This window comes from Tachysurus fulvidraco, chromosome 21 (genome assembly GCF_022655615.1).
Source record: "Tachysurus fulvidraco isolate hzauxx_2018 chromosome 21, HZAU_PFXX_2.0, whole genome shotgun sequence".
Taxonomy (NCBI): domain Eukaryota; kingdom Metazoa; phylum Chordata; class Actinopteri; order Siluriformes; family Bagridae; genus Tachysurus; species Tachysurus fulvidraco.
The window spans coordinates 5,625,996-5,653,052 of NC_062538.1; the positions used below are offsets into that span (position 1 = coordinate 5,625,996).

The window sequence follows — 27,057 nt, forward strand, 5'->3', positions numbered from 1 at the left end:
GTACAGGTATTCAAATCAACAAAATGGCAAGGGTGCCCAAATTTATGCACCTGTCTAATTTTGTTTTGATGCAGCATATTGCATATTTTCTGTTAATCCAATAAACCTCATTTCACTACTGATTACTTTAGTGTCCTTCAGTTACTTGTTAGATCAAAATAAAATTGCTGATCCAAACACCCAAATATTTATAAATGAAAATCATGGAAATTGTCAGGGGTTCCTAAACTTTTGCATACGGCATCCATGCTGCTTACATTGTTGGCGACATCCCTGATACTTATCTAAGGTAAGTTATTCATTGACAGATTTTATTTGATAATAATGAACTCAAAACATTTTTTATTTTCCCTCTACAGAACGTTACGGCGCATTAGCGAGATTATACGTAGATGTAAGACAATAAAAAAAGGGGTGGAGCTTTCAGTGTGTCACTCACACTTTGAGCAAGCTGAATCAATCATTACAGATTAACATGTATGTTGGCACATGCGCCGATTTAATCGGGGAACGCTAGTTTTTTGTGCATTATTCAATGATAACTCTTGCAGTTTGATTTTAAAATGCAGATTAACTTCCCAAACTGTAAACGTTGGCAAGTCTGCAAAACTTGCGGGTACAGTACTGTATGTGTGGTTTCTTCTCATAATGCGTGTTCCACTTTGCTCACATTGTTGAGCAGAAATATGCATAGAAACAGACTTAAACTTTAACGATTCAGTTTCTATCAGGTGTAAAAGTCCTCTGCCATGCCCCTGTGACACAGAATTGAATCTTTAAAAGCATTATTATGCCTGTTCACTTCCAAAACTTGTGGTTAAGACGCATAAAACAGTTAAACATCTTTTAGCTTAGTAACGGCGGTAGTGTGTAGATTTTGTAGATGTTAAACAGTTCACCGTAAGGGTTTTCCCAGGAAGCCACACATATTTGCTGACTTCCTAAGCAACTTGTAAATCCCAGCATTACAGTAAGGCACAGAAAGAACTCCTTTTTTTAAGTCAAAAAAATCTCATACTGGAAAGAAAAAGAAGAAAAAAAAAATGGATGTTTCTCTCAGAGACTGACCAGTCTAGCAGCGTTAGATCTGGCAGCTCGGTCAGGGAGCAGGTTGAGAAAAATGAGTCGGTTCCTTCAGCAGGCTAAAGTGGTTCCAGCTTGTAATATGTTTGCTTTTCTCCTTTGTCTTCTGCAGTAGCACTTGTCTTCTGCAAGACCAACACTGTGTTTTCTGATCAAAAGCCCAGCAGCACAGCTACCATGGTGGGAAGCTGCTCATGCACTCAGGTTTGATTTTTCCTGTTATTTTTTTGTGCGGTTGACATTTTAAAAAAGGATTTCATTCTTTGTCTTTCGGACCTCTAATTGTATAATGTTGGTTGGTCGTGAATCCATACTGGTCAGCGGTCAGTAATGGGAATGATCAGAAGTTTTAGTCAATGGTCTCCTGTTTCTCTTTCATCTTCTTACATTATTTTTTCCCCATGTTTAATGTCAAGTCATTTACTCGGGAATTGATGCTGTGATTTTCGTAATACAGTCGCGTCGTCATGGCTGATTACTGAGCTCCGGGTGCTGCCATTACTTTTGCTTTTAGAAAAACACTAAATAGAAAAGCTCTTAAGATTTGCTCTGTTCTGGGGTAATGATCACATTAGAACAAGTTTAAATAGATTGTTAGAATGGCTTTGCTGCTATATTTGGTGACTTTTTAGAGCATTGATAATATTTTAAGAAAGAGATTGTCTTATACTTGATGCAGCTCACCAGGTAACATCCCCAATAATAGATCGTCACCGTTTCCCGATGTCCAATCACAGATCAGCAACTGTTTCTTTATATCCAATCACAGATCGGCACTGTTTCTTAATATCCAATCCTAGATGAGCATTTTCCCCAATGTCCAATCACATTTCAGCGCTGTATTCCAATGTCCAATCACTGATCAGAATTATTTCCCAATGTCCAATCACTGATCAGCACTGTTTTCCAATGACCACTCAGTGGTCATTATTTTTTTCCCATTGTCCAATCACAGATCAGAATTTTTCCCAATGTCCAATAAGTGGTCACTATTTTTTCCCAATGTCCAATCACGGATCAGAATTGTTTCCTAATGCACTTCTTTGTTCTTTGTTTGTATAAGTAAAGGATAACACACACCAAATAAAAATAATCCACTTTGGCCTGGTGATAGTTTCACACCACCCAGCATGGATTATTTTTAAAAACAAACAAACAAACAAAAGCATGTCTTAATGTGTGTTATTCCAGTTATACTACAGCAATTTGCCAGTAATTCCAATTTTTTCACTCATTGATGATTGACATTGCGCTTTTGATCCTGTTTACTGCTATGGAACATTTCCTGTTATTGATTACATTACAATGTTATGGCTTATTGTCTGTTATCGCTTGCATTACAGAAGAAATAAACAGTCTCTTAGGGCCTTTTTACACCTGGTCACGTCATGTGTTTTCTCTGATCCGATAGCTATCTGATTTGTTAAAACTGTTCCATTTACATTAGGCCACATAAATACGTCTTGGCGAATCGGATATCGATCCTGTCTTTCTACTCCCACCCAAAATGCAAAAATATTTGACCTGATTTTCGGGGTAATTGAAACGGAACACACTTTGGTGTATGCGGTTTTCAGAATGCAATCAAAAATAAGAAGAAAAAACGTGTTACGATGTTTATGCTACAAAAAACAGCATTTACTGTTTGCTGCATTGTCGCTGGCGGCAGCAGCGCATTTTAAGGCCCAACGAGACGCCTGGGTGAAAGATCACCTATGAGTGACGTACTTCTGTTTGGGAGGAGTATAGCGCTGACATATGTGGCTTGAACAACCACATTCATTTACACCTGTCCAGTTACATCTGAAACGCGTCCCAGACCACATCCTGAAGTGGTTTGAATGATCGGATTTATATCCGTCTGGAAAACGTTTCGGAGGGCATTTAGACCTGGTCTTTTTACCATCGGATAGCTATCTGATCACAGAAAATGCATGAAGTGACCAGGTGTAAAAAGCCCCTAACTCACCAAAACACAACCAGTCATGTTACCAACAAACCAGATGCCAAACAACTCACTATCCTGAAGACTCTGAGAATCCTTCAGTAAAGGTTATATAAACTAAACTTCCCCGTATCAACGACACTGTTTTTCTCTGCTACCATTTTTATTTGTTGTTGTTGTTTTGTGCATGCGTCAGCTACTTTCCACTGAGGACATTTTGACAAACCCAAATGTCTTTTAGATTTTGTCTAAAATCCCAAGATATATGGAAAAGATCAATGCAATCGAAATATCCAAATTAATACATAGAAATTGCCCAAAAAACTGAATATCTGGCAACCAGGTGCTCTAACCTAACAAAAAACTACTTTTTTTTTAAATAAACCAAGACACATTTCTAAACACGTCGTTTATCATGCTAATGAAGACGCATGCACACGTGAGTGTTATGAGCCAGTCGGTGTTAATTATGTCATCCTGAAACCCAGCTTATCTCACCTAGTCCTGTAATCGCCGCCAATAATGAAGATTGACAAGTCAGTTAGCGGCAGCGGAATCAAGTTGTATTCAATTATTGTGTTAGACAGGGAAGCTGATCGAACTAAATTTGTTCTGTGTGGCACACTCAGGTGTTTTGATGTCGTTTTGCTAACCCTGACACGATTCATTGCGAATTTGGTGAAAATATTATTGCGAGGTTCCGTAAAACCGTCGGAAAATATGCAAATTAGTTAGTACCCCACACTGGTAAAAAAAGAAGAAGAAGAAGAAAAAGAAGAAGAAGAACAGAAGAAGAATGAAATAAAATGGTACCTCAGAATGTTATTAGAAGCATTAATATTGCATTTGAAAAGCAGACATTTGAAAAAAAAACACACATTTTAAAACAATCAGATTTGAGCAGAGTTTAAATACATGATATAGCTAGATATAGTTCTAGGAAAGCCAAACAGCTAGAATGCCCCCAGAGCGTGGGCCCTGTGCATTCTGTGGGCAGTGAGAGACTGACTGAAGCACAGCAGGACCCAACCAGCGTGAGAGGGAGATCAGAAGAGTTTTACCTGCAGCTGCAGTGGCCTTCAGTGGAGCAGGTCCTGGGGCTGGCCAGTGGACAGGACAAGGGTGAGGCGCACATGAAGGACACACAGACACACACAGTAGAGAATGAGAGGACACCGAACCAGCAGGATAGGGAAGGGAGAGGAGGAAGGAAAAGGGGTAGAACGGGGTGAGGAAGAGGAGGAGGAGGAGAACAAGGCAAAAAGCAAAAAGGTTAATTTTTTTTTTTTTTTTTTTTTTTTTGGAAAGTGGAAGGGAATGAGTTAAAAAAAAAAGCAAAGAGACAGAGAAGGAAAAAAAAAAAGAAAAGAAAAGAGAAGGGGACAAGGGCCCATACCTTGGCTCTTTAACATCAGGTGCGCCAGACCTTGAGGGAAAGAACAGAAAAAAAGGGAGAAAAGGGAAAAAAGAGGGTCATAAAAAAGGCACGGGAAAAAAAGCAAAAAACATTGTCACAACGTTTGGCTGCAGTTTGTGACAGACATCCTGAGGCGGACATGGATGCCGAATCAAAACCGAAAAAAAGAACTGAAGAGGGAGGTTCAAAAAATAAATAAATAAATAAATAAATAAATAAATAAATAAAAAACGAACACACACTTCATCAGGGTAAGGGAGTAAGAGGTGTGAGGAGGGGTGGAAAGGAAAAAAGCATTTCATTCGGCGCAGGCACCCGAGGGCGCTTGCTCACATAAATGCTTTTTTTCCTAATGGAGCACATATTTAGTGTTTGGCAGACAGCATTCCTTAGTTCATACATGTTTATACTATAGCAGAGGCAACCATAAATACTGCAATTGAACGCCACAGATTCATTCAAAATAATTGAAAAAATAAACAGAGAGAGAGAGAGAGAGAGAGAGAGAGAGAGAGAGAGAGAGAGAGAGAGAGAGAAAGAACAAGAGAAAGAGACAGAGAGATGAAAAATAGAAAGAGAATATCTCATAAAAAGCAGCTGAGACAGAGACAAATCCCAATCCACGCATCCAGCCTACAGGACGCCGGGTAGCAGGGTGCAAGAGATAACCTGCCCGGACTGACCGGAACTCCTCACCAACACACAGAAAAATAAAAGCCTGGCAGTTGATTCAGTGCTGTAATAATGTAGCTCCTTGGCAGCTCTATAGCCATCAATTACCCAACCAAAAAAAGCAGCAGCCATTATCCGAGAGCGTGAGTTCTATAATCATCGCGCTGTTGTTGTTTCCTAGGATTAATGTGACATTGAACAGGACGAAAATACTCCATGCAAATACGCATCCACAGGAATTGTCAGACTAGCCCATACACGAGGTCAGTGTTGAAGATCAGGGGAAAAAAATGAATGCTGCAGTGATTCCAAGCCCACAAGGGCAGGCTTTAGCGCTAGCAGCCGTCATCTAACCCGTTAGTGTGTATAAAAGAACAGAGACATCAGTGCAAAAAAACAGAAGATTTAATAAACATGATAGAAAAACTGACTTCAGCTTTCTGAATTCTATTGAACCTTTGTCACAGAACAAAAAGCACCAATCCGTGGTAGTACAGGAAATGACTGACGGCCTGAGTGTTAACACGTGTAATTATAGATGAAAAATTGTAAGCGTGTCTCTGAAGCAACATTAGCAACCAACCCTCAGGGTCTGAACGCTTTAATTCCCTGCAAGTGCAGCCAACATTGCATTTCTGTCACAGCATGTCCTAGTTATACTCCTATTTGTCCACTAGTTTATTTATTTATTTATTTATTTATTTTTATTTCCCCAACATCATTCACTAAATATGTCTTTAATAGGCAGCTTTTAATAAAGAAAAAAACTGCCTATTCATCCGAAGGAGTTTTGTCCGGCGACATCGTTTTTATTTCTCTATTTTTTTTTATTTCTGCAAATTGTCCCCAAGGGGCCATTTCCAACTAGATTAAGAATCCCTCCTTCCAAATTTGGCCATAATCATTTCACCGTTGGATGAGCTTTAGCTATTTGAGCCAGACAGATCCTGCACATACTGACTGATGGATTTAAATGAGCATCTTCCTCTCCTGATATGTAACACTCGGTTGTACACTTGGTAAAATTCCATGCTAACCCAAAGCGAGAGTTGTCATGTGCTGGCTGAGGAGATGTTAGCCATCTAACCAAAGCAACAAAGGATCCAGCAACAAAGCATAGCAATTCGATGCTTGGACCCCTGTTAATGAGTAACGATACCTCGATTTCATTCGGATGTTATGCGACAGAAATATTAACCAACCCAGCGGCACCGAACAGCACTGTAACGTACTGTAAGGTGATTTAGAAAGACTGAAAGTGTGATTTGAATGAAACGCTAACAAAAAGCCCTGGAAGTAGTGTAATGAAGTTAAAACCATGGGCTAGCACTTTACATTCCATGATTACTCACAGTATCATATAAAACCCAGCTTATGTCTCATTAAGCAAAACTTCTTTCCCCTATGGTGAATCATGCTGCATTGAAGATGAGGTTGAATTAAAAAGCGAATAATCTCTCTGTTCCGACAGCATGTTCTCCAGGCCACTAGGTGAGAAAAAAAAAATCCAGAATTAAACTGACCAGCGTGAACGCGAGCCTTCATTACGTATGCATTTGATTTGAGTCGGAGGGAGTGGGTGTGATTACGGCACGGAGGTTCTGCTTCGTCGTTCTCACACTCGCCTGACGCTGAGTGAAAGGTTCCTGGAAAAAATTCCCAAAGGTCCCATCAGCCGCGATGCCACTTTCGTACCGGCACGAATAAAGCTCACTATTAAAGAGATAACTGAGCTGAAGAACAGATAATCGTGAAAGGTGGCAGTTTATTCAACTCCATTAAAATAACAAAGGGGTGCCTGTTAGAAGCCTGAAACCTAAACATTAGTTTTTGTCAATAGCCTGCAATTTTCACAGTGTGGGAAATAAATGAGTGGATAAGATATAGTTGTTTTCCCAACTGATTAGTAAACTTTGATTGTTAAAGAAACACATTAGCAAGGAAATCTGTGCTCTGGGAACTTGATCAGGGGCAGAACTTGATCTTCCATGGTGCAGCTCAGAAGGTCCAGGGCATTAAAGTCACTGTGTGGCTAATTGTTTACACTGAACTGTGGAAATGTGGATAACAGCACCATCCATCAGTTCAATTACACCATTTAACCACTCATGCTCATCCTTTCACCTTTTAGAGCAGATAATGAATGCCAAAATAAATCTACTTCCTGGTTACAATTTACTTTTCAATTATACCGAATGCATTAGATCCGACTAAGACGTAGTGCTTTGTTTTGTGCTGAAGTTTTTGGAATGTTGAAGCCAATCGTGGTGTTCCTGATTTGTAGAAATCTGGTGGCTCTATGTAGAAAGTACAGTATATTATATCTGTCTCATTTACCTAGAGCTCCACCTTCCCTGAACACTAACTGCTTATTCATCTCAGTGGAACACTTTGTTTACAGTCTAGTTGATTGACTATAGTTCTGTGTTTGACCTTTTGCTGGTTTTGGATTACGTGAATAAACCTCCGGCATGGGCTTCTGACAGATAAGCATTCGATCCATCAGCGGACATTCTTGAGTTCAATTCCTGACAATGCCACAGCTCTTCGAGTCTAGAGAGCGAAACTGGCCGTGTTCACTGGATGGCATTACTCTCTCTCATTGTCTTTCACAGTCATATTTGTATCAAGTATCAGGCAACCGTGAGCTCGAGTATGTGGCAGAGCGCAGATAGCACTTTCCTCTGAGAGTGTTAAGCTGTCCTGTGATGCAATATACAGTAAGCAGTTTAAGAAGATATAGGCGCAGCACAAGTTTTTCCTTCATCCACCCGGTTTGGTAGCTGTGATACAACCTGGGGATAAAAGGGGGGAAAAAACCCTTCTGCATGGGTTCTAACTAATCTCTTCTGTCCTGTCCATTAAAACATCCATCTATCAAATGACACGTTATATTCCACAGTATAGGTCTAATGTGATCAGTAGATTTTGAGACCCCGAATAGATGGAAGTTATTAGTTTCAAGTCAAAACAAGTCAAAGTATGAACAAATAGATCAGTCATTTTCACCCGGTCTGTCTGGCACATCGTGTCTTTCCTTTACAGCGATCTGGCTGTTATATGGTAAATTACAGTATCATACCTATTTTAGAATGATCTAATGGTGTGTATGTTCAATGCGCCTATTAATTAGCTAGCTCATTAACAGCTAAGATTTAAGGCATAATTTGCAAGAATCACATCGGTTACACGTGCGAGTTTAGCCTGATGTTTCTGTTTAAAATTGTATTCTTTAAGCTAGGCTGAGCCAAGAGTAGCCTGTGGGATTGACTTGCTGTTTAGTAGCCAATGCTTGTCTATGATAGCATTGCATTTCAGACCACAACAGGCCAGAACAGAGCTACCATATTGGACTGTTTGCAAAATATTAGGATTGTAGAAGTAATCATATGTTTCTACTTTATTTGGTAAGGCAATGTGAGTGGGATCCAAATGTACTGAGTGCCGCATGATCATGTTGTGCCACTGAACGTGATAATATCCATCATTATGGCAAATTTTGGATTTGAAAAAATATGAACGTGTTATAGTTGGGGATTGATATTGATATCAGACTGAAATGTTAAGTCAAAGAGCCCCTAGAGCTCGTATGCACATTCAGCTTGGCCTTGCTGATCTAACTTGGTCTGCCAAACACCCTCTCTATGGCATGGTTTCTGACTTTTAATGCTTTACCTACTGGGGGCTTTTTTTTTTTGTGCATCATTTATGAAGCTCTAACACTTTCAGAGATGTTAAAAAAAAGCCCCTTTACTTATAAATGACACTGTATTCACGAGTATATTTTTTCTTCTACAAATTTTTCTCTTTTCTGTTCCCTCTATACTAAAACACACACCTTGTCCGTAGCTTCATATAAAATCTCTTTGGGATAGCAGGCATTGTGACTCCTTAGATTCCAAAAAACAATGACGCTGAAATGACTTCCATCCGACAAATTAACAGAGACCGACGACAAAGAAGACGGCGGGTAAACATGTAATCACTGGGGAATTTTAAAAAGCGGCGTTCCTTGTTAACAAATACTTAAACAACGGCGAGGACAGCGAAGCTGCTCTACTGTGAAATGGAGGCATTTACTACACTTTTGTTTACAACCATAATTCTTGCTCAAGTGCCTAAACTAAAGAAGACAAGCAATAATATTAAATATTAATTGCATCCAGCCTCATACTTCAGCTCTATTTTAATAGCCAAGTTCCATTAAAGACTTCGACCCTGTTTCCCTCGTGACCACTGCCCGGGCATTTACATTTTAGATCCTGATTTATTAAGCAGGTGAATATATTGGACTAAATTAAGCTACAGATGAGGTCCGGTAAAGCCTCTCTGCGCTCTCAGCCTCGTGATATAATAAGAAATAAGAAATGAGACAGGACGACCCAGGAGCTATGCAGAGCTACAGATGGAGCACAGGAGAAATATTAGCCTTGCAGAGTGTATTTTTAAAAGAGGCATCTGCAGCATGTAAACATTTATCTAGCACGAATGCAAATGTATGACGTCGCTCACGGAGCGCAGGCTGAAGTGGAGCGGCCCTGCTGTGGACGTCGACATTGAAATGCTGTGGCCCGCCACTGTTGGCATAGCAACAGGCTCCTGTGTCTCCAATACTATGAGGTTGCCCAAGGCAGCCCTCCTCCTCTCTCTCTCTCTCGGCGCGCGCTGCGGCGCACAACACACGGATGGCGCGCGCTGCGCGCGCGCGCGCGCGCGCGCGCGCGCGCACACAAACGGAGGCGCGCGCGCGCGCGCGCGCGCGCACATCCACGGAGGCGCGCGCGCGCGCGCTGGCGCGGGCGCGCGCGCACACACGGAGGCGCGCGGCGCGCGCGCGCGCGCGCGCGCACACACACGGAGCGCGCGCGCGCGCGCGTCTCTCTCGCTCACAATGATCGACTCTCTCTCTCTCTCTCTCTCTCTCTCTCTCTCTCACTTACTCTCTCTTATTCTCTCTCTCTCTCACTTACTCTCTCTCTCGTATTCTCTCTCTCTCTCTCTCTCTCTCTCACACACACTTACTCTCTCTCTCTCTCTCTCTCTCTCTCTCTCACTTACTCTCTCTCACTCCTCCCTTCCCTTCTCTATTGTTCGGTATATGGTGGACAATCACCTTACCAGCAAGCACAGGAAAGAACATTGGCAGTAATTCGGATGAAAAGTATTCATTACGTTCGAGTTTTTATCCATTTGTTTAAAAAAAAAAAGAAAAAAAAAAAGCCAGAGCAATAAAGCAGCAATAAAAGCGCTTGCTTTATAAAATGTTTATACGCGGGACCTGATATTTTCACCCGCGCCATTCTTTAAACCCATTATTGAGCCGTGTGCTGGAACAAAGCGTGTATTAAAACTGCTTTACTGTGGACAACATGCTTTCCTTTTTTTTATTAGTAGGAATGTTGACTTCATAAACTGATTATAGAACAAAAATATGAGTATATGTGTTTAATACATTTTATTCTGATTTTAGCTCAAAGTAAACTGTCAGTGCTGCCGTGGATAAAGATTGTTCACTTTCACAGCAAATCTCGGTGTTAGCTGGAGATATCTATTTTATTTATTTATTTATTCATTTATTTTTTTTTTTTATATACACTGCACTATATACATATACTGTATATGTATAACATGTTGTGATGTGGGGTACGGTGGCTTAGTGGTTAGCACGTTCACCTCACACCTCCAGGGTTGGGGGTTTGATTCCCGCCTCCGCCTTGTGTGTGTGGAGTTTGCATGTTCTCCCCGTGCCTCGGGGGTTTCCTCCGGGTACTCCGGTTTCCTCCCCCGGTCCAAAGACATGCATGGTAGGTTGATTGGCATCTCTGGAAAATTGTCCGTAGTGTGTGAGTGAATGAGAGTGTGTGTGTGTGCACTCTGTGATGGGTTGGCACTCCGTCCAGGGTGTATCCTGCCTCTATCCTACCTATCCTGAGGTAGTTCGGATAAGCGGTAGAAAATGAATGAATGAATGTTGTGATGTTACAGGCATAAAATCTCAACCTAAATATTACAAGGTATGTTCACCTTTCTTCTCTCTACTTTTTCAAACAATTACTAATAAACACTTCAGATTAACGGAGACTAAGGATATTAACGCTAACCTTGCCTTACTCGGCTACACAGCTAGCTAACTGTTAGTGCACTAGCTCAGATTTATCACAGCTATACACCAATATCTCTCTGTTTGTCAAAGTTCTTAGCAATATTTTACATTTAAAATATATTCAATAATACTCCAAATCGATTTTTGCTAAAAACTTTAGCTAAGTTGGCTAGCTAGCCTAGCAAGCAGGAGGTGTAGCTAAAAGTTTTCGACTATTCTCTAATCCAAGAAATGCAAATTTATGGTGTGTGAATTAGGAATTACATTCTTAAATACCATGTTATAAAACCAGGCTTGTGTTTATTTTTTTATGTTTTTATTTTTTTTATTGTGTTTATTTATCATTTTATGTTTCAGGAACGTAGAAGAGGATTTAATAATCTGCTAAATCCACATCTGGAGTTCAGTAAAGCTGCTTTGTGACAATAATTAAAATAAACAATACAGACTTCGAATTGTTCCTGATTTATTTCAGAAATGTAGAATTTCTGCATCGATAAACGACTCAAAGCACAAATAGAACTTTACGATCTAGAAAAATGTGACTTTGGTCTCAGGTTAAAAATAAATTCCACCCTCGAATAAGAGTTAATGAGATTTTGTGTACTACATTTTAACCAAATCCTGGATAATTACCATGCGTATAATAAAGGTCACCAGCGTTGTGCTCTGCTTCACACCACCCCGCATATTATACCTGCGATCTGCTCTGATTAGCTGCTCTACTCAGATGGAGATGAGCTGAGATGGAATTTGCATGCCCTGTTTTAAAGCCCATCACTGAAACTCTTGAAGGAGAGCCTCTAGCAGGGGGATTATGCCAAGGTCATTGAGACTTGGATATTTGGCCACCACTGTGCCAGCTGTTCCATTTTATTAACTATGCCAAGTGCTGAGACTGGCACAAGTTGCTTTGGCAGGGCACTGAGTGAGCACAGACTTGTCTCACATCGACCAGAATGAAATAGTAGCTGTGGAGATGAGCAGAACACGCAGAGAGACCTTCAGTCTGGGTTTTTCCCCCAACTGATGCCTGTTTTTCTGAAGCAGGAACAGAAGAGTTTTTCCTCTAAGGAGGAAGAATAAGGCTGTTAAATGGGGCGTCTCCACTGCTCTGTGTGTGTGAGTGTGTATATGCATGTGTGTGTGTGTGTGTGTGTGTGTGTGTGTGTGTGTGCATGTGTGTGTGTGCAGTCTGCCTGTGAATTCATTAGCATTTGAAGTCATTATTTGTAGACTGAAGCGTTCATGACGTTCTTCAGAAGGCTTTTGTTGCCTTCTAACTTGTCGAGTTTTACACACTCGATCCTGATCCAGATCTAGGTGTGGATCTTCTACATTTGAAAACTTTTTCATTCATTCATCCATCCATCCATTCATCCATTCACTCCTTCTGCATTAACTGCTTTATCCTGGTCTGGGTTGCTACTGTATGGATCCAGACCACATCCCAGGAACACTGGTGGAAATCCACCCTGCTCGCACGCATACACACGTTCATCCACATCAAGTGTGGAATTAACTGTCAAATCCAATCCATCTATATTTCTCTTCTGTTTTCAGAGGAAACCAGAGAACCTGAGGAGATCCACATAACAGGCAGAATTGGACAGGGGGATCTGGAAGCAGTGAGGCAGCAACACTATCCACTGCCCCAATGTGGCATCCCCTTGGGGTTTCCCCAATAATAAATCGATTCTGCCTTCTGCCTTGTTATGACAGCTAAGTTCAAGCTACACAATTTCACCCTCTTCAAAATCACTCGTGCAGCTCCTGAATGGGGCAACAGAAAAGCGAATGCCCTATGAATAGCATTCCAACAATGCTATAGATAGACATCCGTTACTGGGGGCCCAAGAAGCAAAATTGTCCATACAGTCAGGGTGGGAGGGATGACATACTCCGTCCCCTGTCAATCATAGTGCCAGTTATAGGCATCTTTAAGATCATTAATACAGAAGAGGACAAACAGCTGTTTGTGTTAAGCTGGTCCCTGCACAAGATGAGATGTTATGTGTAAGTCTTGGTAGTTAGTTGATGTATGATAGAGGATTGCAGGACGGTGGGTGGGACTGACAGCGGAGGAAGAAAAATATGAACAAATTTTCAGTACCTAAAAAGGATGCTCCTTGTTTGGATTCCAGTATAGCTATTTCAGGCACATCCCCCTGAGTAAAGACTCTGAGGGAGACCCAAAGCCACGCTGGAGACGTTACAGTACATCTCACCGTTCGCTTGGGAACATACAGTGATCCTCTAGGAGATGCTGGCTTGTGTGTCTGAGGTTAGAGAAGTCTGTACTGACATTCTCATCCAGTCACCTCTGCAACTTCACAAGAAAGTGATAGGAAAATGAATGAATGAATGAATGAATGAATGAATGAATGAAGTTTTTCATGTATTCTGTAGCAATAAGAAGGACTGCCACTCTTTAATCCAATAAAAGCTGAAATACTTTATTGTGCTGCATCTTTTCCCAGCATTAGCCATTTGATTGCTGAAGTCTGAGCTTTCAAGCTTGTCAGAGAAGAGTAGAGGAATGATTAAAGAGACGCGCTGAAAGCACGCGCCCAGAATGAAAGCCTCAGTCGTTCTCTGGTGTGTGAGTGTCCTCTTGGATAACTGCCCACCACCAAGGAGCATCAACATGGTAAGTGGTCATGATCACAGGCCTAAAATAGATGGTCTATGAAAAGGAATGGTGTTCTAGATCAGAGGTTCGTAAACTTCTAGTAAAATGTACACAGATGTCGTTATAATTGCACCGCAGTAAAAAAAAAAATTATATATATATATATATATATATATATATAAATATATATATATATATATATATATATATATAAAGATATAAATCTAACAATGCATGTGTTAAGAACATAAAGCCAAAAGATAGCGTCAAATGTATTTATTGAAGGCATTAAAGTCATAGTTTATTATTTAGGCAAGAGTAAGTACCCAGAGGGTGCTGTGGCTTAGTGGTTAGCACCTTTGGTCCTTTGGGTTAGAGGCTCAGTTCCCACCTTTGATCCCTTTGTGTGTGTAGTTTGCTCTGGGGGTTTCCTCCAGGTACTCTGGTTTCTCCCCCCAGTATGCTGACTGATATCTCTAAATTGTCCGTGGTGTGTGTGTGTGTGTGTGTGTGTGTGTGTGTGTGTGTGTGTGTGTGTGTGTGTGTGTGTGTGTGTGTGTGTGTGTGTGTGATTGTGCCCTACCATGTCCAGGGTGTCCCCAGCCTTGAGTCCCCTGGCATAGACTCTAGGCTCCCTGAGACCCTGAGATTTAAGTACTACTGAAAATGAATGGAGTGAAACCTACTATAAGAAACTCAGTAATGGCAGAAGTTTGATTTAAATCAAATAATAGATTATTAATGAAACAGTTATTATTTAATATTATTTAATTATCCAGTCAGACAATCATGTGGCAGCAGCACAATGCTGAAATCATTTTAACAGCTTTAGTTTAAAATGCAATATATATCTTTTTATGCCTTACTCGTGCAGATAACCAGAATGATACGTATAACTCTCTTGGGAAAATGATTTGTGGTCCAGAATGCTTGTTTGTGTTTCGATGGGCCTCTTGTCATTCTTATAGACACTCTACTCTATGGGCCATTTTTGATCCTGGTGTGGTGCTTCCTCGAGTCAGAATCGAAAGATGTGCTCAAGGAGAAAAAAAAACCACGAAATCATTAAAAAAAGTTTGTTATATCAAACATCATTGGGGGGGGGGGGGTGTTATAGTGACTTTGAGTGGTTTCTAGTGCCAGATGGGTTGATTTGAGTATTTCAAAACCTACTGAAAAAACCCCCAGAGATTTTCACACACAACAGATTGATACACAGAATAGTGTGAAAAACAATAACATCCATTGAGCCGCAGTTCTGTGGGTGGAAAGTGCTTTGTTGATGAGAGACGTCGGAGTCAGGAAGGCTACGGTAACTCGGATAACCAGTTTGAAACTGTGGTGAGCCGAAAAGCATCTGAAAAGCCGTCTCATGTAAGCCAGGAAAACACTAAGGCTATACTGGGCACACTCTCACCATAAGTGGACTGTTAAAGATGGAAAAAAAACTGCACTGTACTGCACTGTACTGTACATTAATTCATTCATTCGTTCATTTTCTACCGCTTATCCGAACTCCTCGGGTCACGGGCGTCTTCGGGCATCGAGGCAGGATACACACTGGACAGAGTGCCAACCCATCACAGGGCACACATACACTCTCATTCACTCACACACTCACACACTACGGACAATTTTCCAGAGATGCCAATCAACATACCATGCAAGTCTTTGGACCGGGGAGGAAACCGGAGTACCCGGAGGAAACCCCCGAGGCACGGGGAGAACATGCAAACTCCACACACACAAGGCGGAGGCGGGAATCGAACCCCCAATCCTGGAGGTATGAAGCGAACGTGCTAACCACTAAGCCACCGTGTCCCCCTCTATAGTACATAATAATTATTATTAGTTAACTATTTAATTTCAATAAACCACAGAACCGGGTCACTGGTCCCCTGCTGAGAAGCACTGGTATAGATGGCCGAGACAAAATACAGTAATACTAGTAAACAAGGAAGGATGACTACTTCTAAATAAATAGAATTGCTAAATATTGATATAATACGCATATAATTTATAAGGTTCAGAGTTTTTAAACAGGTGATACTGGTAACGCTCTGGAAGCTTGGCCGACACAGTGACTCTACATTCTCGCTAGCAAGAGAAAACAAATCAACGTCTGCACTGAGATTTTGTATGCTATGTGATAATGTACAGTATGCTACGGTAACAACTAGTCTGAATGATTTCTCAGAGCTGCGGGTGAGCGTGGTCCGATGTTTCTTCAGTTCGGCACTCACGACTCAGTTTTATTCTATATCCTTGATTTAACTTGCTTTATCCTGCTCGACGATATGAAAAATGAGAAGAAGAAAAAAAACAACGGATAAGAAATGGACAAGAAAGTAAGTGTGAGTCCTATTATGTTCCATAATACATAATTACACCTCCCAAACAAAGTGACAGTACACACCCAGCATCTGCAGTGTATCCTACACACCTCACAAGCAATACAAAAGACTTGTAGCTTACTGATGTGAATGTAGAGGAAGTTTCTGTGACTTTCCTCCACAATATTTCTATTTCAAATTTAACTGAAAAGTTAAATCACCTCCTTAAGTCTCACTTTTACCATAATTACGATATTCTTTCTGTGAGACGGATCGGACCTTGGATCTCGCGCTCAATTAGTAAAGGTCTTTTGACTAAAGACCTCTTGAATTTGCAAACCTCACAGTTTTAGTAACTTCTAATTAGGCATAAGGACGATATTTCCGTTCAGTGATCAGGTAAAGGATGTTGTTACATGGTACATATCATGATTCATGACTGAGAAATTAGCAGTGAGATATCCCTATTTTCATCATGAACTGCAATTAGTGTGCCTGCTCAAGCGATCTTATTGAGATATCCATCATACATCAAACGTCAAAAAGAGCTCTTTCAAGCTAAAAAACAAAAAGAAAGAAGTTCTGAAACGAGAGACGGCTTTGTTTTTTAAACACTAAAATATTAGTGTTTTGTCTAAGTGAGCTGCGGAGTGTTAAAAACCATTCACCGGGGATCTCTTCCAAAGGCAGAGCTACGGCCCCGGATACTTCTGATGTCTAAAGAATATTCAGTGTGTTTGTTTAGGGTTTTGACGTATTGATACTGATCTTGCATTCATTAAGTCAGAAACTGTGCTACGGCTAATACTACTGTAGCTAGGAAAGAAAACATCTCTACAGGCAACGCTAGAAGAGAGAAAGTACCGGCTCTTACGCGACATGTTGCCCGGATGCTGTTCTTGACAGCATCGTTTTGAACTACTGCATCACAGCAAAAGCACAACACACTCAGAAGAAAGTGCTCTCAGCCCTCTTCCACATACATGAGCTCACAGATGATCACGATTGGCTGTTTTTTTGTTTTTTTTACTGTGATTGACAAGTGAGAGTAATGCCAATCCTCCAACGCAGGTTACAGCCGATTTGTGCTTAGTTTTTCTTTTTGTTTTGTTTTTCTCACAGATCAGGATTTAAGATTCGGACTCACGATTCATCCAAATGATAATCGACAGCGTTGTAGAATATGTGGCTGAAAGACAAATAACCATGAAAGGAAATCTGGACCTGAAAGAAATATGGTTTGTTGCACTGCTTTAATGTGAGGCACCATATTTAGAGAAAGCAATTCGGGTTTGTAGAAGGCTACAGAATAATCACGTAACGCTAATGGAGAACAGATAAAGCAGAACACAACACTTTTTTTTTCAACATACAGTACATTCCAACATCTCGAGAGAACAAAATCTATTAGTCGATCGGAATTGTCCAACATAAAGACTATGCTTGTTTAGACATCCGCCCATGAGACCCATGAAATGTCGCTCCAGCACCTCAGACTCTTCTCCGTGATGTTTGTCTCATCCATGTATTAACCATCAGACATTTTACTTTGGCTGAACTCGGTCAACAAAACTGCAGTCCGAAATGACAGTGTGTCTCAAAATCAATGGAGACGTGACAGTAAAGAAGGCGAGTATCAGGTCAAGCCTATTAGCTCAGATCTGAAGGAAAAGAAAACATCGGTCTTACCTTCTAACACTTGTTGGATGGCTGCAGCGTGGCCGAGGGAGAAAGGAGAAAAACAGAAAAAACAAATGAATGAACAACAAAGCACATTTGGATTTCTGTTCCACTGTTTAGCGGCTTGAGAAAATAAAGATGGTTTATCAAACATTATCTGTTTGTACTTGTATTTACAGTACATGTGGAATAGCAAAAAAATTCAATATGATTAGCTTATCTTGCAAACCACATCAGCACTTCTTAGTAAACTGAAAAATTCAGACTAGAAATTTACAAAAAGCAGCCAGATGTTTACAGGAACAGTATGAGGTGTAACAGACAGACAATCACAATCACACATCTGGATAACTTTCTGCTTTTAGAAGTTGGCAAATAATTATTTTGGCAAAAGTGGGAAGCCTGAAAGAATGAAATCAGGAGAAAACAAATCAGCAGTCCAGAGTAGTCGAGCAGGTTCAGACTACAGGTCTTCACGGGTCCACTTAGATCCAAACACCCGAGGTCCGACCCGAGAGCCGAGCGGGTTCGGGTCTAAAAATTTCACGTGTACCTCGGACAATAATAATAGCGGCATCGGGTCTCGGGTAATTTAAAATGAATGTGTTTTTACCGAACGGACCCGAAAAGACCCGAACTACCGTATCTCGTGTGTGTGCATCGACTCGAGTCCTTTTCCAACCTCTTCTCTGTTTGCCAAGACCGCTTGCGACATGTGGCTGGTGACGTGTGGCTGGTGGTAAGCTCATTTTTGTTGAAACAGACCTGTCAATCAATTTTGAATCCACGCTGTAGCGGTTACTTTAGTGTAGAGTTATGAATGATTCGGGTCCAGTCGGTTAAAAATAAATAATAATAAATAAATAATTTTTTCAGGTTTGTCTCAGGTCGGGTCTTTCTTAAAAAAAAAAAAGAATAATTATGCACGTCGGGTTCGGGTAAAAAGAGATTCGGGTCACTTCGTGTCGGGTACGGGTTCTTTAGACCCGAGAAGACCTCTAGTTCAGACCCCAGAAGTGTTTAGAACTGTTGACTTAATGACATAAAACATATCAATTTGCTGTAACGTTAAACAAACCAGATAGCAGAAGGACGGATTTACGGTTCAGAATAATAGTAATAATAAAAGTAATAATAATAAGGAACATGCAGTTACGCTGAAACACTCAGCGGTTAAGGCATACTGTAGGACTAGTGATCAGAAGGTTGAGAGTTCGATTCCCAGGACCCCCATACTACCACTGCTGGGCCCTTGAGCAAGGTTCTTAACCCTCAAGTGCTCAGCTGTATAAATAAGATAAATATAAGTCACTCTGGATAAGAGCGTTTGCCAAAGGCCGGAAATGTAAACACTGACATATCCGAGAAAAATCAAGCAAAACGTGTCATATAACAATCCTGCTTATGCTCACTGATGTAAAGGCACTAACTGGCTAACGACTAACTGACAACATGCTACACTGGTCATTCCCACATCACTTGTAGAAAGGAAATGATTTAATCACACTCTCTAGTGTCACCCAGATGAGGATGACATTCCTCTTAAGGTTTCTTTCTCTTATCATCTCGGGGAGTTTTCCTCACCACTGATTTTTTTCTATTTCTTTAAAGCTGCATTGAGACAATGTCCATTGTTAAAAGCATCGTACAAATAAAAAAGACTGAATACTCGTTTGTTTACATTTACAGACGCCAACAATTGATCCACGGCGATTTCCAAACTTACTCCACTCTGTTCCTCTATTATTCACTCACTTTATATAGTGAAGTAGCCAATTAGCTTTACAAGCGACTAAAACATACCACTGGGCTCACTGGAACGTTTACTCACTCGGTGGTCTCGTCAACATAGTTACTGTAGCTTACTAACACTTGGTCCAAAAACTTTTGCCAGCACCTCGGTCTGAATCCGTGTTGGCTCATCTCATAATTTACATTTACGGTATTTAGTAAACCTTCTGATCCTGAGCTACTTACTGAAGGGTTTTTGATGTCACTGAATACATCCATACTGGTTCACATGCCCCTTTTCCACCGAGGCAGTTTGAGTGCTGGTTCGGAGCCTAATTTAGAAGCAGTTCTTTCTTTTTTGACAGCCAAAGCACCGGCTCTGAACCAGGAAAAGTGGGTCTTAAGTAGCACCAAAACGTTGCTGGTCTAGACTTAAGAACAGCTTGCGTCAGGGGCTGTGGGCGGGGCTACTCTGAGCACATTCGATAACGTACCTTATGTATGCTAAAGTTTAATACACTTTTACTTTACCGCGATATGATACATTATCAGCACATGTGATAGTAGTTAGCTACATGCTAAGGCTAATTTTTTTCTGTGTTAATAATAAAATAATGTTATGTACTTTCTCGATTACAACCTCCGTTTATACAGATCACGTACACGATGGATTAGCTGCGTTTAGATGCCAATGTAGGTTCACAAAGCCATGAGAATTAACAGTAAAGCAACATCCATCATTGTTGTGTTTGTGTTTGCCGCTGTGCTAACATTGCTGTGTAACGTGACACATGCACAGTGACGTCAGACTCTGTGATGGCTCTCTAGCCGATGGAAAGGCAAATCGGTTCTTAGAAGGTTCGCCAGTGGAACCAATTTTGAACCAGCACCAGCACTAGCTCTGAACCAGCACCTGGTTCTTTTTGGTGGAAAAGGGGTATAAGTTATGGACTAAGAATACGGTCAGCCTAAAACTCTGGTTGTTTTTATTACTCATATTAGTGCACTTTATTTATTATAAAACAGCGTCTCGGTTGACGCTGCATTGTCCTTTGTCTATTACTGCGTTGTACAGGACTGTGTATCACTGTTTGCACACTTGCACTTGATGTGGTTCCGTGTTGGACTGTGTTGCGTCCTATAGGTCTGTGTTGTGTATTATACTGTATGTCTGTGTTGTGTCCTATAGGTCTGTGTTGTGTCCTATACTGTAGGTCTGTGTTGTGTCCTATAGGTCTGTGTTGTGTCCTATACTGTAGGTCTGTGTTGTGTCCTATAGGTCTGTGTTGTGTCCTATACTGTAGGTCTGTATTGTGTCCTATAGGTCTGTGTTGTGTCCTATACTGTAGGTCTGTGTTGTGTCCTATAGGTCTGTGTTGTGTCCTATACTGTAGGTCTGTGTTGTGTATTATACTGTAGGTCTTTCGTTGTGTCCTATAGGTTTGTGTTGTGTCCTATAGGTCTGTGTTGTGTCCTATAGGTCTGTGTTGTGTCCCATAGGTCTGTGTTGTGTCCTATACTGTAGGTCTGTGTTGTGTATTATACTGTAGGTCTGTGTTGTGTCCTATAGGTCTGTGTTGTGTCCTATAGGTCTGTGTTGTGTCCTATACTGTAGGTCTGTGTTGTGTATTATACTGTAGGTCTTTTGTTGTGTCCTATAGGTCTGTGTTGTGTCCTATAGGTCTGTGTTGTGTCCTATAGGTCTGTGTTGTGTCCCATAGGTCTGTGTTGTGTCCTATACTGTAGGTCTGTGTTGTGTCCTATAGGTCTGTGTTGTGTCCCATAGGTCTGTGTTGTGTCCTATACTGTAGGTCTGTGTTGTGTCCTATACTGTAGGTCTGTGTTGTGTCCTACAGGTCTGTGTTGTGTCCTATAGGTCTGTGTTGTGTCCTACAGGTCTGTGTTGTGTCCTATACTGTAGGTCTGTGTTGTGTCCTACAGGTCTGTGTTGTGTCCTATACTGTAGGTCTGTATTGTGTCCTACAGGTCTGTGTTGTGTCCTATGGGTCTGTGTTGTGTCCTATACTGTAGGTCTGTGTTGTGTCCTATAGGTCTGTGTTGTGTCCTATACTGTAGGTCTGTGTTGTGTATTATACTGTAGTTCTTTCGTTGTGTCCTATAGGTCTGTGTTGTGTCCTATAGGTCTGTGTTGTGTCCTATAGGTCTGTGTTGTGTCCCATAGGTCTGTGTTGTGTCCTATACTGTAGGTCTGTGTTGTGTATTATACTGTAGGTCTGTGTTGTGTCCTATAGGTCTGTGTTGTGTCCTATAGGTCTGTGTTGTGTCCTATAGGTCTGTGTTGTGTCCTATAGGTCTGTGTTGTGTCCCATAGGTCTGTGTTGTGTCCTATACTGTAGGTCTGTGTTGTGTCCTATAGGTCTGTGTTGTGTCCCATAGGTCTGTGTTGTGTCCTATACTGTAGGTCTGTGTTGTGTCCTATACTGTAGGTCTGTGTTGTGTCCTACAGGTCTGTGTTGTGTCCTATAGGTCTGTGTTGTGTCCTACAGGTCTGTGTTGTGTCCTATACTGTAGGTCTGTGTTGTGTCCTATACTGTAGGTCTGTGTTGTGTCCTACAGGTCTGTGTTGTGTCCTATACTGTAGGTCTGTATTGTGTCCTACAGGTCTGTGTTGTGTCCTATGGGTCTGTGTTGTGTCCTATACTGTAGGTCTGTGTTGTGTCCTATAGGTCTGTGTTGTGTCCTATACTGTAGGTCTGTGTTGTGTCCTATACTGTAGGTCTGTGTTGTGTCCTACAGGTCTGTATTGTGTCCTACAGGTCTGTGTTGTGTCCTATACTGTAGGTCTGTGTTGTGTCCTATACGTCTGTGTTGTGTCCTATACTGTAGGTCTGTGTTGTGTCCTATAGGTCTGTGTTGTGTCCTATACTGTAGGTCTGTGTTGTGTCCTATACTGTAGGTCTGTGTTGTGTCCTATACTGTAGGTCTGTGTTGTGTCCTATACTGTAGGTCTGTGTTGTGTTCTATACTGTAGGTCTGTGTTGTGTCCTATACTGTAGGTCTGTGTTGTGTTCTATACTGTAGGTCTGTGTTGTGTCCTATACTGTAGGTCTGTGTTGTGTCCTATTCTGTAGGTCTGTGTTGTGTTCTATAGGTCTGTGTTGTGTCCTATACTGTAGGTCTGTGTTGTGTCCTATACTGTAGGACTGTGTTGTGTCCTATACTGTAGGTCTGTGTTGTGTCCTATACTGTAGGTCTGTGTTGTGTTCTATAGGTCTGTGTTGTGTCCTATACTGTAGGTCTGTGTTGTGTTCTATAGGTCTGTGTTGTGTCCTATACTGTAGGTCTGTGTTGTGTCCTATAGGTCTGTGTTGTGTCCTATACTGTAGGTCTGTGTTGTGTTCTATAGGTCTGTGTTGTGTCCTATACTGTAGGTCTGTGTTGTGTCCTATAGGTCTGTGTTGTGACCTATACTGTAGGTCTGTGTTGTGTCCTATAGGTCTGTGTTGTGACCTATACTGTAGGTCTGTGTTGTGTCCTATAGGTCTGTGTTGTGTCCTATACTGTAGGTCTGTGTTGTGTATTATACTGTAGGTCTGTGTTGTGTCCTATACTGTAGGTCTGTGTTGTGTCCTATACTGTAGGTCTTTCGTTGTGTTCTATACTGTAGGTCCGTGTTGTGTCCTATACTGTAGGTCTGTGTTGTGTCCTATACTGTAGGTCTGTGTTGTGTCCTATACTGTAGGTCCGTGTTGTGTCCTATACTGTAGGTCTGTGTTGTGTTCTATAGGTCTGTGTTGTGTCCTATACTGTAGGTCTGTGTTGTGTTCTATAGGTCTGTGTTGTGTCCTATACTGTAGGTCTGTGTTGTGTTCTATAGGTCTGTGTTGTGTCCTATACTGTAGGTCTGTGTTGTGTTCTATACTGTAGGTCTGTGTTGTGTCCTATAGGTCTGTGTTGTGTCCTATACTGTAGGTCTGTGTTGTGTCCTATACTGTAGGTCTGTGTTGTGTCCTATACTGTAGGTCTGTGTTGTGTCCTATAGGTCTGTGTTGTGTCCTATACTGTAGGTCTGTGCTGTGTCCTATACTGTAGGTCTGTGCTGTGTCCTATAGGTCTGTGATTTATGTAGCAACCTGGTCCTGCAGGAGCATTGTTTCGCTTTACTGTGGAACGGATCAGCTTCGTATGGTTGAAATAACAATAAAAGCTTCTTGACTTCCTGGCTTGAGATTGAATTTCACATGTCTCCTTGGAGCACATGTTTTTGTTGCAAAGTTGTAGGTTTCTCAGCATGCAGAAATAACTACGAAAGAGGAGCTTTAAAACGTTCAGAAATTTTACGCAGCTGTGAAAACAACCCCAAACAGTCCAAGCTTGCAGTATCTTGCTATATGGCTTATATTTAAATGCCACACCCAGTCTAAGTGCAGGTACTCAGTATCACTTTGGATAAGTGTTTTCGCAAAAACAAACAAACAAACAAAAAAAAACTTTAAAAAGCTCATAAGTGCCTCTCTGTTAAGTCCTGCTGCAGCTTTCAGACAGAACCCTTCGCTCTAAAAATTCATGTGCTGCTCATTTATGTCGTAAATCAAACCGAACGCTGAATGTTAGTTTCATTATACCGAGTTTAGAGGCCCCTTTATAGGAGACAATTACAATGATCGGAGTCTGGAATGAAGGGTTCTTCGAAGGGCTTCGAGACGTGATTAAAGCAATAAATATTAAGGGCCGAGACGAAGGTTTACTGCAGAATGCGTAAGGAGACGCACGTTTAATCGTATCGGTAAGAAAGGCTCGGGTCGCCATCGTAAAAGCATCCATTACTAAGAGGTGGTGTCTGGACTTGATCACAGCGTCTGATGAAAAGAAGCAAGAAACCGGAGGGACAGCTGCAGGCTTGTTAAATGGCAGGATGACGCTCTCTGTAAAACTTGAGACGCATGCAGATGCTCGTCGCAGCAGGCGTGAAAAGCTCGGGTGTGGAGGAATCACAGTATCGTGGTAGCGTGGTGGTGTGAATCATCTCAGCATCGATTGTCGGTGGCTGCTGAGCTATTGTGATAATGAGAGGAAAGTGGCTGTGAGGAGGATTGTGCTCCGGCTCTTAAAGACGACGGTCGGTTAGGACAACATTAAAACACTAATGAGGACACTCCGGAGACTCTCGCACAAGCTAACCACGGCTGCTCTTCGCCCAATTAAAGATCAATCCGTGTGAATGCCATGTCAGAAGGAATACAAATATCAGTGTTAATACTGGACTCGTTGTGGCTTTCTGAGATGGTACTCAGATCCAAAATATGATGCCTGGGACACCTCGGTGCTTGTACAAGCAGGATTTATGAGCTGAAAGTGCTGACCCAGAAGCTAACTGTCCCTTTTTGTGCTGATGAAGCACAAGTGATCCTGAAGCCTCATATGGAAAAGCTAAATCAGCTAATACCTCACATGGTCCCCTTCTCTGAGTAAACACATGTAAAAATAAACGATAGCAAATAAAGCCCTCTCTGAATAACCTAGACTAAAAATTCCAAGCTGTTATATTTTCCTCCTGAGTTGGGTTCTGATTTAAATCCATGTTTTTTTTTTCTTCCCTTTTTTACATTGTTGTGGTCCTGATTTTGCTGCTTTCCTTTTATTTGTCACACAGAAGATGAAGATCGGTGCTAGTTCCTATTGTAAAAAGTGCGATCACAATTCAGACAATAACACAAAGTCCAAACGGCCACCAGCATGAACGTGATGCTTACGGATCGCATGTTTTTCAGGTTCTTGTCATAACCACCACTATAACAAAATTCCTGATGTGAAGGTAGCATTAATACAGTACATTACACCCCATGTTCTTTTTGTCTCGTCGTTTCGATTCTAAGCTTCCGAGCCGCGTTTTCCGCCCTGCTTCCTGTTCGTTGTGATTTTTGACTTGGTCATGATCTTGAATTGTCCTGAAATTCAGCCCAGTAAGTTTTCTGTTCTCCAGTTTATTCATTCTATATGTATACAACTCTATAAAAAAGAATGAAGAGAAATAGTAAGCTGGTAAAGCAGTGTGAATGAGGTCAGAGACTGTGATGTGCAACATGTTACACGATGCATCATGACAGTAATGGTACAGAATGTGGAGAACGAAAAGTGACACATTTATTGATATTTTATTGATGAGAATTATTGTATTTGTTTAAGGAATTAAGAACGATCGTGAAAACGTCACATTTAAACAAAGATCATTTTCCATTCTCACAAGATTTCTTTTTTTTTTTAATGTTCTCCTATACTATAATAAAGAGAAATCTCAATTTTTTGAGCATGTTTTTTTAACTATACATTTTAATAGTAATAAAAAAGAACATATATAATATATATATAAAATCAAAGCATTTATTTCTTCAATTTTACAAAGGTCTAGGGCTCAGTAAGACCCTCCTACGCTGTCAGTATAGGAGTATTTATAAAATTGTCTGTGCGGTTTTTTTTTTGGTTATTTTTAGTTTTGTTTTTCCATAAACGTTATGTTTTTGTGTGCATTTGAAAAGCTGTGGTGTGTAACAGAGGACAGGACAAGCTACATTTGGAAGCAGAGGTAACGTTCGCATGTGTTTACGACAGTAGTGTATAGGAGCGGGTAAAGAATTATGGGCATTGTAGTAAAAACTGAGTTACATGCAGTAGACACAATTCCTCCGTTAGCACTTGTTTGCTTGTTGTAACAAACGGCCGCAAATAAATGTTTTACTCATTCCCTCCTGACTCTTTGGAAAATAAACAGACCCAGAAATACGGCAATTCCCCCGCAGCGGCTGAAGGTTGATTGTGTAAATGTGTACTGTGGAAAACATTTTTGGTGGTGAGGTAACTGTCCGAGTCCAAAAACCAAAGCGTGACATTCCGACAACCTTAAAGTGCGCAGTGTCGAGATTCGCTGAGAAAAATGTTTAAAGCGTGCCAAAGATCTGTGCCGCCTAGTCGCCCACAGCGAGACGCTAAATCTCTTAATCACGCCATGTTTGTGTGAGCTGCCTGCTTGGCTCGAGATGTCAAGCTGCGCTAAACTGTCGGGCGGCCATAAATCACGAGGGCCGCTTTAACCTTTACAAGCACTCTCCATGGCTCCCGCAAATTGGTCATGGCAAGAGAATTGCGCCGAATTAAGTGGAAGCACAAGAAGTGACATGATGACAGCGTCTGGAGCTCCTCAGACACGCCGCAGCTAAATCGGCATGCTAGGCTAATGCCTCCTGGGTTATTAGCATGACGGCAGGCAGTCATTCGTCTGAACTGGAGGGTCGCCGCTGTGATGTAGCTGTTTATTCCAAGGTGTGCTTGAGGGATAAAACAGTCACTTTAACCTCCTCTTTATTTACACTGTGAGACATTTCGCTATTGATTAGTAGCTTGACTTATAAACACAAAGCCCTGTGGAGGTATTCTTGCACGACGTTTAATATATTACAAAAAAGTTTAATTGAAAAATTTAATCCACTTGGTTGTGCACCGTCT

At 41.2% G+C, this 27,057-nt stretch overlaps 1 protein-coding gene across 4 annotated transcripts in view; it reads right to left on the bottom strand.

The window, feature by feature from the left end:
* nrxn2a (neurexin 2a) overlaps positions 1-27,057 on the bottom strand; it is a 367,204-nt gene that overhangs the window by 258,128 nt on the left and 82,019 nt on the right. For 3 of the 4 annotated variants that reach the window (XM_047805715.1, XM_047805717.1, XM_047805714.1), the window contains exons 3-5: positions 17,875-17,895; positions 4,425-4,454; positions 4,090-4,128 (exon numbers count right to left, since the gene is read on the bottom strand). In XM_047805715.1, coding sequence (XP_047661671.1) covers positions 4,090-4,128; positions 4,425-4,454; positions 17,875-17,895 — 90 coding nt within the window. The remainder of the gene's footprint in view (positions 1-4,089; positions 4,129-4,424; positions 4,455-17,874; positions 17,896-27,057) is intronic. The other variant, XM_047805716.1, reaches the window with a different exon arrangement.